At 41.8% G+C, this 16,188-nt stretch overlaps 2 protein-coding genes across 6 annotated transcripts in view; one reads left to right on the forward strand and one right to left on the reverse strand.

The window, feature by feature from the left end:
* Positions 1-4,902: 4,902 nt before the first annotated feature.
* On the reverse strand, positions 4,903-10,455 carry PRSS37 (serine protease 37). Of its 4 annotated transcripts, none has more exons than XM_004741611.3 (6): positions 10,391-10,455; positions 9,894-10,008; positions 7,857-7,998; positions 6,423-6,676; positions 5,697-5,833; positions 4,903-5,140 (listed from the first exon to the last, which is right to left on the reverse strand). In XM_004741611.3, exons 2-6 carry the CDS (start codon positions 9,925-9,927, stop codon positions 5,000-5,002), a joined length of 708 nt encoding a protein of 235 aa, XP_004741668.1. In that variant the 5' UTR covers positions 9,928-10,008; positions 10,391-10,455; the 3' UTR covers positions 4,903-4,999. The 4 variants fall into 4 exon arrangements, with proteins under 4 accessions (XP_004741668.1, XP_004741670.1, XP_004741669.1 ...); XM_004741613.3 differs by having other exon boundaries at positions 9,894-9,945; positions 10,391-10,440; XM_004741612.3 differs by having other exon boundaries at positions 9,894-9,945; positions 10,227-10,419.
* A 3,237-nt stretch (positions 10,456-13,692) lies between these two features.
* LOC101691537 (probable inactive serine protease 58) overlaps positions 13,693-16,188 on the forward strand; it is a 28,306-nt gene continuing 25,810 nt past the window's right edge. The window contains exon 1 of one of the 2 annotated variants that reach the window (XM_004741609.3): positions 13,693-14,209. In XM_004741609.3, coding sequence (XP_004741666.1) covers positions 14,173-14,209 — 37 coding nt within the window. In that variant the 5' untranslated portion in view covers positions 13,693-14,172. Of the gene's footprint in view, positions 14,224-16,188 lie in introns of both variants that reach the window. The other variant, XM_013049647.2, reaches the window with a different exon arrangement.

Consider the following 16,188-nt stretch of genomic DNA (forward strand, 5'->3'; position numbering starts at 1 on the left):
GATGTGACACTGATTAGGATGGGCCTAAGTCAGAACATGACTGATGTCTACAGTTATCCTTTTTACTTAAGGTGCACATGCAGTAGGATATTCTAAACAGGAGGAGCCTGGTAGATACTCATCCAAAAATCTTAAAGATTTAATGATTATTTCAGCAATTTGTTGCTAGATTTTAGATTGAGTATTTAAAAAAATCATGTCAGAGTTAATATCAGTCTACAAGTTAAATTCTTGCACAAAAATTTATGTCCATAAGGTAATTCTATTACATATAGTTAATAGTCTGAATTGAAAATATTTTCACTCTTGGTAATAATTTTCTTTTGAAGCACACAACTGATAGAAATTTCTATATTATGAAGATGAATAAATTATAGCTAAATCTGTGTCAGAAGTATTAGTGGCTAAAATGAAGAGGGTTAAAAATCTGTTTTCCTTGATTATGACTTAAATTGTTTTGAGAAATAATATATTGTTTATTTTAATAACAATAGTAGCACGTCCAAGCTGATGTAGTATTTGTTCAACAAATCATTCTTAGCTTCAGCTTTATGTTTCAGGCATTTATCTGCAGATTTCTTAAATTTATCTCTGCTAATATTAGTTACTGGCTCATTACGATTTTGAAATTCTTTGTAAAAGGAGAGTGAATTTCTTTCTTTTTTTTAAAAAAAATTTCTTTTCAGAGTAACAGAATTTATTGTTTATGCACCACACCCAGTGCTCCATGCGATATGTGCCCTCCATAATACCCACCACCTGGCTCCCCCAATCTCCCACCCCCGCCCCTTCAAAACCCTCAGATTGTTTTTCAGAGTCCATAGTCTCTCATGGTTCATCTCCCCTTCCAATTTCCCTCAACTCCCTTCTCTCCATCTCCCTATGTCCTCCACGTTATTTGTTATGCTCCACAAATAAGTGATCTAAAATATGACTATTTGGTTTTGTTTCTCAATTAAAGATTTATTTATTTGTTTGAGAGAGAGAGAGAACATGCCATGTGTGAGTGGGTGGAGGGTCAGAGGGAGATGGAGAGAATCTCAAGCAGATTCCCCCCTCAGCACAGAGCCTGCTGTTGGCTCGATCTCATGACTGCTGAGATCATGACTTGAGCTGAAATCAAGAGTTGGAGGCTTAACTGACTAAGCCACTCAGGTGCCCCAATGATTTGTTTTTAAAATGTTGTTTTGGCTATGATTTCTCATTCAAAGCTATTTACCAAAATACATAAGTTGAAATGATATTGCCAATTACCTCTTGATATCATAGTTTAGTCATTCTTGTTATACCTATATTGGGCTTACTTCTATCATTTTCTGGAATATAGAACTGGAACATTGTGAAGTGGTTTCCAAAGAGGCCTTATTTTTAAATAGGAATTGTGATGACGCACTATATACAGACCTCGAAGAATTTTTCAGTGGGAGCTAAAATCAGAGATTACATGAGAAGCCATGAAACTTCTTATGTTATCTAAATAGGGGCTTTTTTGCTATATGTGAGGAAAGAAGGAAGTTTAAGTATTTAGGAAACATCTGTGTATTTAGAAATGTGGTTATGGAAGAACATAAAGGGAATGGCACAGGCTTTGGTCAGTTGGACAAGGTTTGTATCCTTAGTCTGCTTTTTAAATCTATGGTCTTGGACAAGTTACTAGATATCTTTTTTTTTTTTTCCCCCTCAGAAACCTCAAGTAAGTGGGGAATATAGCTTGAGAAGAGATCTAAAAAAAAAAAAAAAAACAAAACGAAAATTGGGTGACCCTTACTGCATTCTGTTTAAACTGTATTCTTTTTAAAAATTACTTTAATAAAGATTTTATTTATTTATTTGACAGAGAGAGAGATTACAAGTAGGCTGAGAGAGGAGGGGGGAAGCAGGCTCCTTGCTGAGCAGAGAGCCCGATGTGGGGCTGGGCTCAATCCCAGGACCCTGAGATCATGACCTGAGCCAAAGGCAGTGGCTTAACCCACTAAGCCACCCAGATACCCCTAAAACTGTATTCTTATTTTGGAGTAAACTTGACTCTCTGTCTAAGGCAGAATGTAAACTAAAACCTTTTTGGGGTTTTAAGGGGTTACGATCAATGAAATAACATTAGCACCTTCCTCAAGGAGAGATGGCACCTTCCTCAAGGAGAGAACACAGTACAACCTTAGATGTAGGAGCCAGGAGTAGAGGGAGGACAGAGGGAAAGGGATCTGTGAGCTGCAACATGGCACTCAGGGAAGTCTTGATGATTCGTAGTCTTGATAGTTTAGCCCTAGAACCATGCTGTTGCTGGTCACTGTGCCTGGGAAACTCACTCTAATGAATGGGATTGAAAAAAATGAGTAGAAAAAACCTACACTGAGGAGTTGATTGTATAGTGACTGATATGATTTATCTTTGTCTAAATCATAGGCAGTGGGGGCAGAGTAAATACTTTGCCTGGGATAATGCTGCTTTTGCCTTCACCACTAGGAATATTATATTATATTATATTTTATATTATTATATTATATTTTATGAGAAAGAGAGAGAGAGTGAGCTAGGTAGGGAGGGGCAGGAGGAGAGGGAGAGAGGGAATCTTGAGCAGGCTCCACCTAGTGGAGCCCAACTTGGGGCTCGATCTCATGACCCTGAGATCATGACCCAAACCAAAATCAAGAATCCGATGCCAAGTCAAGTGAGCCACTCAGGCGCCCCTTGAGGAATTTTTTTTTTAATCTAACTTTGTGAAGTTTGGATCTTGACCAGGTTGCCATCTTAACAGACAGAGGGCATTAGGCTTTTCTTTACATTTTCTTCTGACATTCCTTTTACTCATATTTGCATTTCACAGGGTCAAGTGACAGAAAATGTATTTAGAAATATTTTGAGAGTAGGGTAGGGTGGGTGGGAGGTCTCAAGGAGATTTGGATGCCATTCTGATGAGTTTAGAGTTTATTTTCAAGGCAATTGACAACCATTGAAGGTTTTTATATCCTATTATAGAAAGCAATTCTTTTAGGAAATGTGTTTTGAAAGTTGTATTAGTTTTCTATGGCTGCTATAAGAAATTACCACAAATACCTTAAATTGACACAAGTTTATTATGTTTACAGTACCATAGGTCAGAAGTTTGAAAAATTTCAATGGGCTAAAATCAAGGTGTTGTTCAGGTTGTGTTTCTTGTTGGGGAGAATCCATTTCCTTGCCCATTTTGGTTGTTTTCAGGATTCAGTTCCTTGCAATTATAGCACTAAAGTTCCCATTTCTTTGCTAGTTGGAAGCTGAGTTTCATTCTCAGTTTCTAGAGACTACTCACTACTCACATTTCTTTCCTTATAGTCCCCTTCTCCCATCTGCAAAAGCTGCAGTGACCAGTCAGATCCTTCTCATGCTTTGAATCTCTGCTACCTCTTCTGTTGTCACATCTCTCTGGGCAAATACTGTTTTTCTCTTCTACTTTTAAGGGTCCAGGTGATTACATTGCTCCCACCCACATAATCCAGGATAATTTCCTTATCCCAAGGTGTATAAACAATCATGGCTGTAAAGCTGCCTTTTTCATGTACAATAACATATTTATGGGTTCTGGGGACTAGGGTGTAGATATGTTTAGGGAACCATTATTCTGCCTAACACAAAAGTATAGATTGTATTTTAAACTTAGGAAATAGAAAATATAGTCCAAGGATAGTATGTGGTTCTTTCCTCATTCTACCACTGCGAGGAGATTACCCACCCTTGTCCCTTATTCCCCAATGTCTTGAATATCCAGAATTTCTTTATCATTTCCAGATTTGAGATACTTGGGAGTTCTCAGTTCTCAAGTTCTTTTTATTCTTTGTTTATTCTTTTTTTAATTTATTTTTTACCTGGGTAGCTCAGTAGGTTGAACATTGGTTTTGAACCAACTGGTTGGTTCAACCAATTGGTTGAACACTTTTTTTTTTTTTTAAATTAACATATAATGTATTATTTGTTTCAGGGGTACAGGTCTGTGATTCATCAGTCTTATACAATATGCAGCACTCACCACAACACATACCCTTCCCAGTGTCCATCACCCAGCCACTCCATCCCACCCACCCCCCTCCCGTCCAGCAACCCTCAGTTTGTTTCCTGAGATTTAGAGTCTCCTATGGTTTGTCTCCCTCTCTGGTTTCTTCTCATTTCAGTTCTCAAGTTCTTTACCAAAGTTCTCAACCAGAGGACTGGTACCCCCTTTCTTGGCTTTTTTAATTACATGGTCTGTGGCTAAGCCCAATTTGCCCTTCCTTCACCTCCTCTCAGCCATATCTGCCTCTGGAATCTTCTATTGCTCTGAGGTTTTACTCTCTTTGGATCCAGATGAATTTTTCACCTGGTTCTGGAGCTGCAAAGCTTCCTGTTGGACTTGATTTATGGTTGTTGACCCTGTCCTGATGTTCTGTTTTTCACTTCTTACTTATTTACTAGCTCTTCTCCTGCTGCATACTGCAGTCAGTACAGCAGTGAGAGAAAGCTTGGCCATTCTTACGAGATATTATTCCAGAACCCACAATCTTAGCCACAAGTGAAAGCTTCAGACTCTTTGAATAAGAGAAATAGCAGGAAAATAGAAGCCACAATCTGTTGTGATTCCATGGACCCCCCCCTATAATTTTGGGGCCTAGAGCACAAGACTGAGAATCTGAATTTGGGGGTTCCGTTCCAGTCTGTGATGTCTGTTGGCTTTAGACAATGTTAAGTACTCTTTTTATTCTCAACTTTCTCATTTGTAAGGTGGGGATGAAAGATAACCTCAAGGGTTTGTTATGAGCATTAAATGAGATAATGGATATAACCCTGGTATAGTGTGATAAGCGCTCATTTCATTTTTTGTTCTTGATTTTTCACATCATGGTGGGATATGGGCAGAGACACAACCAAGAAAAAATAGGCTAGTGGTGTGATGCATTTCCACTTGGAAATTTTATTTTGAGTTTGAGGGAAGTAGCGGCTTGTAGAGTTAATGACAAAGCCAGTGGGATGCAGAGGGAATAGTAGAGTGTCATTTTTCTTTAGTGACGCTCTCAATCCAGGATACATATTTGTGAACATTAGTGTAGATTCCAACATCTCCTCCCATGAAGTGTCCCACCTCGATCCCCTGGAGCTTGTTTTTGCAGATCACGGTAGCGACGGCCACCTCCTACCAGAGATAGTACAGAGAGAGAGAGAGACAGAGAGAGATGGTCAGATCTTGTCACAGGAGTCCTCTCGTCCCCAACATGGATGAGCTCTGCCCAGGGGTAGCATGCTGGATCATGAAAACAGCCCCAGATCAGGGGACAGGAAGCTTTGGATCTAGATGAGTTCTAGCCTTGTTTCTTCTTGAGAAAGTCAGAGAAAAACCTCTCTAGAACTGTAACTCTCTAGAACTGTAAAATGAATCAAACCCCATTTTTCTCTGGACTGGTGAAGCCAGTTTCCATGGTGAAGTTTGAATTTTTTTTTAAAGCCCATTTTGACCTGCAACTATGAGAATAATAAATCTAGCAAAATGGAGGTTTTGCATGACACGCTTTAATGAATAAGGACATCTATAAGGAGGGCCCATTGCTGAAGGAACAATGGGAGCTTTGCTGCAGCCTTATCAAATTCTCAAAAAATTGTGAGAGGATGAGGGCATTCTAATTTTTTTAATGTCATGATTGGTTAACTAGATACATACAGGCAAATAAACTGAATATAGAGAAAAAGATTACCCCAAAAATTCGGCTGAAGACTTTCACAAATTTGACACATAAGGAGTTCCGGTGGCTTTTTCCTTGTTCGGTGTTCTGGCACTCTTTATCAGACATCACAGGGGCCTCCAGGTTCTGCCTTAAATCAGGGTGTCTGCCTGAGGGAAGACAGGACAGAAGAAGCCTTCCTGGTCGCCTTTATTCTGGAGCCCCTCCAACCACCACCCTCTATTTCCACTGGTGTTTTGTGTGTATGTCTGACGAAAAAAGGAATGAGAAAAGAGAATGATTTCATGCATGGTTATGAGAGTTAATCCAGAGGATTTAAAAATAGGCTTTATGTCGCTTTGAGAAACAGAGTTTCCTTTCTATTCTGTTTCCCGTCTTGGAGGAATAAGAGGTGACCTGACTCCCGTTCTCTGATGTTCCTCTACATGCAGAATGAACCATATGCAATTGAGGAGCCCAGCCCCTTCGGTGGCAGTTGTGCCTGACAGGAATGGTGTGGCCTCTGTGCAGAGTCAGATGGCCTGGTGGCTTCAACACCTGAAGCCTCAAGGAGGTAGTGGTGTGTCACCATCCTGGGAAGGGAGGGGCTTTGGACTTCGGGGTGGGTCTCATTTTGCTAGACCACTCGTGGTCTCTTCCCATTCTCCTTTCCTCTCTTCCCAGCTGTGTGGACATGGTGCTCCTCTTCCGGGGTAACTAATGACTCTGATTTGCTGTGGGGGGGTGGGGTGCACTCACCGTTGTTGTCTTGGCTCCAGTCCAAACCTGAGAGCAGACAGACGGTGCCTGGCCGGACATTGCTGGTGGCAAGGGGAAGGGGCTGGACTTTGTTGTTGAGTCTGGCAGGTTTCTCCAGCTTAATGAGCATGAGGTCATCCTGGGGGTTGCTGTGGCTGAAGTTCCAGTAGCGGATAATCTGGATGGGGTTAATTGCCTGTTCTGTGCCATCTCTGACTCGGATCCTGAAATTTCCCAGCAGCACTTTCAGGTTTCTGGAGGGAGAAGGGATTGGAAGTAACCAGTGTCACCGTCACCACCATCACCATGATCACTGTCATCATTATCATTGTCGTCAAAGATGATACTGAATGTTACAATGTGTCAGGTACCGTATCAGTTGCTTTACCTGGAGTCTGGATTACCTCATTTACGACTCATCACAAAACTGGGAAGTGGATTCTATTTTTAATCCATTTTGCATGTGAAGCGATGGAGACATACAGTAGTAATTCACCTACGGTCACACGGTAAAGGGGGAGCCTTTAACCGCTGTGTTTTCATGCGGCATCCTTAATGTGGTAGTGTTTTCTGCCACCTTTGTGTGGCAGAAAAACATTACTTTCCCTCCACTCTGGCTCCAGCCTATCCAACTGGGCATTTCATTCTGGTGGACGTAAGAGAATGGGATGCTTGAGTGCTGGAGCTCTGTTTGCTTCATCAGATCCACTCACAAGCCTACTTCATCCTGTTCTCCACCTCTGGAAGGTGATATATGTAGATTAAATCGATGGATTCTCTTGTCCTCTGGTCTCTGATTAGGTGTTGGTTGCTAGCCAGCAGCAGGCAGTGTTGGGAGGGAGAATGGGGGGGAGCACTTAGCCTCCCAGCTGCCTTCTCCCAGGGCGGTCACACGTGCTTCCTATGGAGCCGCCCCTCCACACGGTGCTTCCTCCCTTCCTCTCTCTCCTCCCCAGCCTTCCCCACTGCCCGTCTTGTACCATTCTCTCCTCTGGCCCCTTAATACCTTTCCAGTACTAATGCTAGGGGTACTGAACTATTCTCAATTTGTCTAATTCGAGTGCACCTTCAGTTAACCTGCTGGTCCCTTAACTCAGACACATTCATATTGTCACTAAGAAACTTGAAAAAACTGAGGAGGCATGCCCTGTGGGGCGGGTTTCCTCACTACTGACATTTGGGGCTGGGTGATTCCTGTGGGGGCTGGCCTGCGCACTCTAGGATGATCAGTGCCCTCCTGGCCAAGGCCTCTGTTTGCTAGATAGGTGCCAAGAACACAGCGCGTTCTCAGTGCATTGTGACAAACTGAAAATATCTTCAGACTTTGCCACATGCACCCTGGAAGGAAAAGTTGCCTCCCTTTGAGCACCACTGAGGTAGAATGAGGGGGGCTGCTTCAGGGGGTGGGGAGGGGGAGGGGTTGCCAGCACTCACGGTAAGTAGCAGTGAGCTGGGGCCAGCACCCAGTTGTTTTTGATGAGGACACCCACGCAGGGGTTGAAGTGAGACTTGAGGTATACCAGATACGGAGCATGGTCCTCTTTCTGCACAGACGAGTGAGCAGAGAAAACTGTCCCTGGGAAAGTAATCGGTATTCTTAATACATAGAACATTCTTAATAGGTAAGTCATGTCTTACCTGTCTTACTTGTCTTAAAATATGTGTTAATCAGCAGTTTCCTAGTTGGGCAGGGATATGAGCAATTTTATTTTATTTTTAAATTTTTAAATATTTTATTTATTTCTTTGACAGAGATCATAAGTGGGCAGAGAAGCAGTCAGAGAGAGATGGGGGGAAGCAGGCTCCCTGCCGAGCAGAGAGCCTGATGTGGGGCTCCATCCCAGGACCCTGAGATTATGACATGAGCTGAAGGCAGAAGCTTAACCCATTGAGCCACCCAGGTGCCCCAATATGAGCAATTTAAAAGAAGTAATGAATTGGCCAGGAGATGTGAAAGTGTTTGACCCTCTTCTTCTAGTAAATATCACATACTATTTTATCTAATGTTTATAATAATAATTTTTGGTTTAATGTTGATACTGTTAAGAAAGTACAGTGGAAGAGGCTCTCTTTCACTGTAGGTAGGGACATGAATTAATTCTGTCTGTTTGAAAAACATTTAGAGCTAGACATGAAGAGTGTAAATAGTGCATCACCTATGACCTAATAATTCAAACCATAAGGATCCATTCCAAAGAAATATTCAAGTGTAGACAAAGATTATGAATGTGTGCTCATTTTAGGACTATTTATAATAGCTAAATATTAGAAATATTAATGTCCAATATAGTAACGTAAGGCACCGAAGTGGAAAAGTACATCAACATATGGAACGTTATATACATATTAAAATTATATTTATAAAGAATATTAAACAACAAAGGAAATACTGATAAACTTTCATTAAGTTAATAATATGAAACATGTGCATTAATCCAGTAACCCAATCATCTAAAAACAAGCAAAGGAAAACAAAAACCATTTAAATGCACAAGTAAATAAAATAAAGCCTCAGAATAAATTTAAAGTGTTAGCATGTGCTGCTGAGTGAGAGGTGGGATTATGAACAATGTTTCTTTTTTTCTACTTTTTAATATTTCCAAATTTTTAATGTGAACATGTAACTTAAAAAAGTGAATTCTTAAAAAAACACTTGAGACGGTAGGGAGGAAGCCTGTTTGTAGTGTCAGAAATCAAATACTATTCTTGTCTCAGCTGTCCTTGGTTCTTCCATAATCCTTCCCGAGCCATAGCCTATACTGCCCCACACGCTTTTTGATCACACAGAAATCCCAAGGGGGAAAAGCGTGGCATATTAATAAGGACAAGAGGCTCTCTGCTCTTGTTCTAAGTGCTTTACATGGATTTATTTAACATTTTCACAACATGTCTATAATACAGGTAGTAATATCCCCATTTCGACAAAAGAGACTGCGGCACAGATGGATTAAGTAATTTGTCCAAGCCCACACAGCGAATAGTGATGCAACACGGAGTGGTGGGGAATGCCTCACCAGCAAATTCTGGCATCAGAAGGACTTCTTGGAAGTCAGGGGGTGCAGGAGGTAGGGCCCTTGCATTTGATCTTGTTTCTACTTCTTCATTCCCTCATTCTGAGTCTCTTAGCTTTTGAAATAGGAGGAAATCAGACTTCGAAATGAGTTCTTTGTCCCTGTGACAAATGTGTCCCCCACATTTTGGAATCATCGCAGGGAACACTCATTGTTGAGCAGTCTCCTAGGCAAGTGGGGACCATCGCCCACTCTGTGGCTTAGCACTGGAGCAGTGGGCTCAGCGTCCTGCGAGACTTTGCGGGGGGTCTCGGAAGGGAGATGCCTAGTTCTGTCTGTGACTGGTTTTCTTAGGCTCTTCTTTTGTACCCTCCACACAGCCCAATCTGCCTTACTCCAGTTACTCCACTTACATTAACCTGTGCCTTATAGGATGGAGTAGAAGGTCATGGATACATACCAGCAAGGACACCCAAATAGAAGATAAATTTCATAGCAGTCCAGATCTTTCCCTGTGAGGTGCAGAAAATCAGCAGAGTATGAAGCTCTCAGGACAGTGTTCTCCTCAGGAATGCCTAGTAGAATCAGTGGATATGGCTAGGTAAGGGGACATGAAATGGGTTGGGAAAACAGCTCTGGGCATAAAGAGGCGGGTGGAAGAGGGCTCCAGGTACACAATGAAGATGGGCTTCTGCTCGAGGGAAGAGGGACTGTTCCTCTCTTGGGTCTTTCAGGGAAGGAAAAAAATTAAAAAAGCCCAGTTCCTTAGACTTCCAGATCCAGGTCCCTCTACCTGCTCAGTTCCTTAGACTTCCAGATCCAGGTCCCTCTACCTGCTGTCCCTAAAAGCCCATCCCCCTCAAATCAGCTGTCTGTGGGGAAGGGAGCTCTAGGCTCAGGGCTTATCTTCCACATGGAGTTTCTGAGGTCAGGGCTGTGAGGGACAAGATTCGCCACCTTAGCTCAGGCGGTATCCCCAGGTTTGCTCTGAAACACCTAATACTTATCCCTTTCCTCAGCCCCTCCCATCTTTATTACACTTTTTTCCCTCTTTCCCTGTGATCACTGTTTGTTTCATCACTCCGCCATCATCACCAGCTTGGTCTGTGATCCTGGTCCCCAGCTCTGAACTAAGGACATGTGGGAATGAAAAGCACTCATAGAGCAGTTAGTTTGACAGCTGGGGAATGGTCTGTATTCTATGTTATATTAAATTGAGGACCTACTGTATATTGGTGACAATTCAGAAGGCAGGACCTGTCAGTGCTTTTTACCTAATGAAAAGATTTCTCAGCCAATAATAAACTGCTAGGGTCATCTTTGGAGAATTCAGAGCACGCTCTAACAAGAACACTTTCAGTAATAGCTCTCAAATCCCAGGCTCTGAGCTAAATTCTTTATAGACACTGGCAGTGGTGATTTCATATCAGGGCAGTCTGAGATGTAAAATTAATTATTCTTTGTATCACTCTAGCCCTTCAAAGTCTCATAAGCTCATAATCTCATGCCAATGGGACAATAAGCCTACAAAGAGGAAACAAGGCTGGTACCATTTTTTTTTTCTTGTTCTGTAGATAACAGAACTAAAACAGAATTTACACCAGTATCTCAAAATCACACATGATTAGAAAGACTAGAAATAGAATCTAGGTCTTATTATTGGAGACACATAGCTTTTCAACTGCATTCTCCAGGCTTCAGCTAATCAACTGGCATTCCTACATCTTGAAAAAGATACATTTCCTCACACAAATTCCCTGAAGTGTAAAATGAAAAAGAGACATGGCACATACTTTCCTGACCCTCACAGTGGACACAGAGGTCCACTGGGGAATAGGGCTGGTTTGTGAAATGTGCTTGAGGTTCAAAGACAGGATGGATCTGTGCAAAGTTTTCTGTGGGGAGGGTAGGATTAGTTAACAGAGTTGAAATTTGAGAGAGGTTGTTGGGCCTAGATTTTTTTGGAAAGCTTACGGGCCAGGAGGGGAGTTTGAGGCCTTTCCAAAGAACAGATTTTCTGGAGGAGGCTGGTACTGGGGACTGCTACCTGTCTATGAGTTTCAAATCAGTATCTCTAGCCCAGACCTCCTGTCCCACATATAGAACTGCCTCCTTGAAACCATTTTTTTTTTTTTTTGCATCTGCTTGAGGTTCCTGAAATTTTGCATGTCAGAATTTTATCCTTTCTTCCTCTAGCTTTTCAAATGCAGTCTTTGCCTGTTTTTCTAATTGTAGGAGATTACCTACCATTTGTTTGATTTCTCCCTTTTTCTCACCACTCAACCTTAAACAGTTCTACTTCCAGAAGTCTCTTAAATCCATCCTTATCTTTTCATTCTCACAGCTGTCATCCTAATGCAGGCCATAATCTTGTCACGCTTGAACTAATATGTGTGCCCATCTGGTGTTGCTCAACTTGAGATTCTCCTTTTTATTTAGAGTTGGGTTTTTTTTTTTTCCCCTTTAGAATGCATATGAAATCATGTCAGTCTCCTTTTAAAAACTCTTCAGTAGTTTCCTGTTGTCTGTAGAGGAAACCCCTACCATGCTTTAATGGCCTCCCTTGAACCTCTTCCATCTTGTCCTCATAACCCTCTTTCCTTAGCTTCTTTCCCCCACGCTGCCCCTGCCCCCCTGCCCCACATAATTTTTACAGGCTAGCAAACTACTTTCAAGTGTGGGATTTCTTGTTTCAATATGAATACCTTTTTATATTATTTTAGCTATTGAGTGCTTCTTGTAGTTTACCAATCCTATTAATTTTTTTCTTAAAGATTTATTTATTTAAGAGAAAGAAAGAGAGAGAAAGAGAGAGAGCAGGGGGAGGGGCAGAGAGAGAGAGAGAGAGAGAGGACCCTTAAGCAGACTCCCCTGCTGTACAAGGAGCCCATCTCAGGGCTGGCTTCCACGACTCTGAGACCATGACCTGAGCTAAAATCAAGAGTCAGCCACTCAACAACTGAGCCACCCTGGTGTCCCCACTTTTTTCTTTTTAGTTTTAGGATACTGATAATCTGATATGGACATCATTCTTAAAGCTGTTTGAAAAAATAACTTTAGAATTCTGTGGATGGATGTGTGTGTGTGTGTGTTCGTGTGTGTGTGTTTGATACTCAGCGTTTCCTCATGTTGGTAATTTTTTGTTATTAAGTTCTATATTAGTATTATTACAAATTCCTTGTGCACTGGAGATGCATCTGCTTCTAGCCTCATTCCACAAACCATCAGGTTTACAGAGACTCTAATTCTGTTATTGTTTCATTCTGCCACCTAACTGATTTTCTATTTAGATAATATTCCTGTCCCATTCCACCACCAAAAATCAATTTGAAAAAGTCAACTTTTGAAAAAGGCAACTTTTTGCAAAACTTCAATTCACTTCACCCCCCCCGACAGTGTATTCAATGATATATGCTTACATGCATATATGCTCGTATACAAGTAAAATGAATGACAGCAGTGATATAAGGGAAAGGGAAGAGAAGTCAGAATTATTTTATTATCATTAGGTACTCACACTATCCATGAACTGACACAGTGTTTTTGGAAGTGGACAACGGTTAATTGTAAATTTATATTGCAAACTCTAAGGCAACCATATAAAAAACATTAAAAAAAGAGAAGTAAGTCAAGCAGAGAGAGCCAATTATCATATGGTTTCACTTATTTGTGGATCATAACAAATAGCATGGAGGACATGGGGAGATAGAGAGGAGAAGGGAGTTGGGGAAGATTGGAAGGGGAGGTGAACCATGAGAGACTATGGACTCTGAAAAACAATCTGAGGGTTTTGAAGGGGCGGGGCGGGGGGAAGGTTGGGGCACCAGGTGGTGGGTATTATAGAGGGCACCGATTGCATGGAGCACTGGGTGTGGTGCAAAAATAATGAATACTGTTATGCTGAAAATAAATAAAAAATAAAATTTAAAAAAGTATAATGGATATGCTAAGAAAGGAGAGAGACTAAAATAATATAAAATACTCCATTAAAATCACAAGTGGCAAACCAAAAACAGTGAAAGACAAAGCCTTTTTGAAAAAGGAATGAATGAGAGAGCAAGAGATCCCTGCATACAGGGGGGCAGTGTAATAAGAAAGATTTGGAGCTCTGAAAAGAGCCACTCGTGTTGGTGTTGGTTGGGAGCTTTTATCCAAATGGCACCTGCGGTTGTGAGACATGACCTGTGCAAGTGAAGTCGTTCTCAGGAGAGGTGGCTAGGCACTACCTGCATGAAGGGGAGGAGGCAATGTCACACAGGAGGGTGGGACACAGCTGTGCTTCATCAGAGCGGCTCAGAACAGACAGGGGTCAATGGGGACATGTAGAGGGAGGGGGGCTGGTCACACATTGTAGGGAAGGGACTGCTGAGAAGAACGGAGAGGCTTAGGAGAGGAACTTGGGATGACTTTTAACTCCACTTGACTCCTGCATTGGAATTCTTTTCTTTAGATGAAGTAGATAAAGCTCAGACCCGTGGACCTCATCTTCCCATAGGGCAGGCTTCAGTTAGACTGAGAAGATCTCCGGCTGTGAGGGGTGACTCTGCTTTCATGGCGCGGATCAAGAGTAGAAGGAGAAACCTCTAGATGACAGACTTCTGTAGAATCCTTATCCTCTGGTCTCCCACCTGCACCTTCTGCTGTCTGGATTCCCCAGGCAGGATATAAATTCTGTGCTTTCTTCGTGCCTGTTAATTTCCACTACATCCTTGTCCTCAGCACAGGATTCGGGCATCAACATGAATTGTATCCTATTAACCTTGCTGATGGTGACTGGTGAGTGACTCAAGGTAACTCTTTGTCAAGTTTATTAGGACTCTGTTGGGGGGTGAGGCTGTGGTGCTGTGTTGGGGAGGGAGAGCTGGTGGATCAGAGGCGTGAAAGTTTGGGAAATGGGTGATACATTACCTATTTTCTGTATGGGCTCTGTCATTGGTAGGACCCAAGTAAAACTTTCTATTACGGGCTCAAATCTCCTCCCAATGCTTATGAAGTTCGTGGGCTAAAACATGGGGGTATGCCAGAAGGGATGATGGAGATAGGAGCCTGGAAGGGGGCATAGGAATGTGTAAAAGACATAGGAAACAAAAAAGCAGGTGTTCTGCTGTAAGGGTCGAAAGGGAAAGGTTGATTTTGCTCTTTAAAATGTAGTGTACAATAATAAGAATAATAACTATCACCACCACTGCCATAAAAGCACATAACTACATAGTGGTTTTATAACAGACACTGCTCTCTTCATATCAACTTTGTGAGAAAAGTATTATTATTGTTCTCTCTCTCTCTCTCCTTTTTTTTTTTTTTTTTTTTTTTTTTTTTTGATGAGGAACGAAGGCATGGAATAATTAGGTAACTTGCCTGCAATGAACTTGGTATGGCTCTGTAATTAGGCAGTTATGCTCTTCTACCTAGTTATATGGCCAGGGGCAATACCCTAACCTCTCTGAGCCTCAGTTTCCAAATGTGCAACATGAGAAAACTCTCTGTCTCTTAAGGACATTAGTGCTTCCTAAACTTGTATGAGACTGAGAGGAGTTAGCCAAGTTAAGTGGGGTGAGGGGTGTGTCGGTTGTTTCTGACAGAGGTGAAGGTTGCTTCAGTAAGTGTGAAGGTCATGAGGTGTGACATGTTAACTAAAAGACCATCTGTGTGGCTGGAGCAGAGAGAAAGGAAGTAGATTACGAGTCAAATAGTAGAGAGTCTTCTAGCCTTAATTTAGCCTTAATTCTAGAAATGACCCTGGGTGTAATAGGAATCCTTTCAAGAGTTTGAAATATCTGAGTTCTATTACCACACTTAGGATTCAGAAACATTCACGTGACTTTAGTATGGAGAACGATTTTGGGTAGAGATAGGGGTTGTGGGTGGGAAAGATCTGGAGAGAAATTAAAGAGACGGTTGCAGCTTTCTGGGCAACTGAATGGACTAGGAGGGTAGCAGCGAGTCTGAAATAAAGGAAAAGGATAGCGAACGTAATAGTGAGATAGAAGTCATGGTCAGCTGAGTGTGAGGGATGAAGGGCAGGAAAAAGTAAAGGCTTGTCATCCAGATTTCTGCTTGGATGAGTGGTAGTACAGTTTATGGGAATCAGGGACACTGGACAAGGAGGTATTTGGAGAAGGAGACAGATTACTTTTTTGACTTACTGAGTTCGAAGTACTTTTTAGACATCGAACGGAGATGTCCACCTGAATATAAAGATCAGGAACTCATGACGGATCTGAGCTGGGATGCAGATCTTAGAATTTGGGAACCTTTTTTTTTTTTTTTTTTTTTTTTAAGATTCTGTTTATTTATTTGAGAGAGAGAGAGAGAGAGAGATCACAAGTAGGCAGAGAGGCAGGCAGAGAGAGAGGGGGAAGCAGGCTCCCCGCTGAGCAGACAGCCCAATGCGGGGCTTGATCCCAGGACCCTGAGATCATGACCTGAGCCGAAGGCAGAGGCTTAACCCACTGAGCCACCCAGGCGCCCCAGAATTTGGGAACTTTGACAGTATTTGAATTCGTGGGAATGAGTGGAAAAGATTACTTGAAAAGAGTTTACAGAAATGTGTAAAAGACAAAACTATGAAGAGTTCTAACTGCTTTTTTGGTTTAAAATTCTCATTTTGAAATAATTATACATTTACAGGAAGTTGCAGGAAATGTGTGGAGTACCACATACCCTTCATCTGGTTTCCACCATGGTAACATCTTGCATAACTATGGCACGAAAATATGGCAGACCATGAAACTGACATTGGTGCTGTCCAGTTT

The sequence above is a fragment of the Mustela putorius genome, unplaced genomic scaffold (genome assembly GCF_011764305.1).
Source record: "Mustela putorius furo isolate JIRA1106 unplaced genomic scaffold, ASM1176430v1.1 tig00003845_pilon_pilon_pilon, whole genome shotgun sequence".
NCBI lineage: Eukaryota > Metazoa > Chordata > Mammalia > Carnivora > Mustelidae > Mustela > Mustela putorius.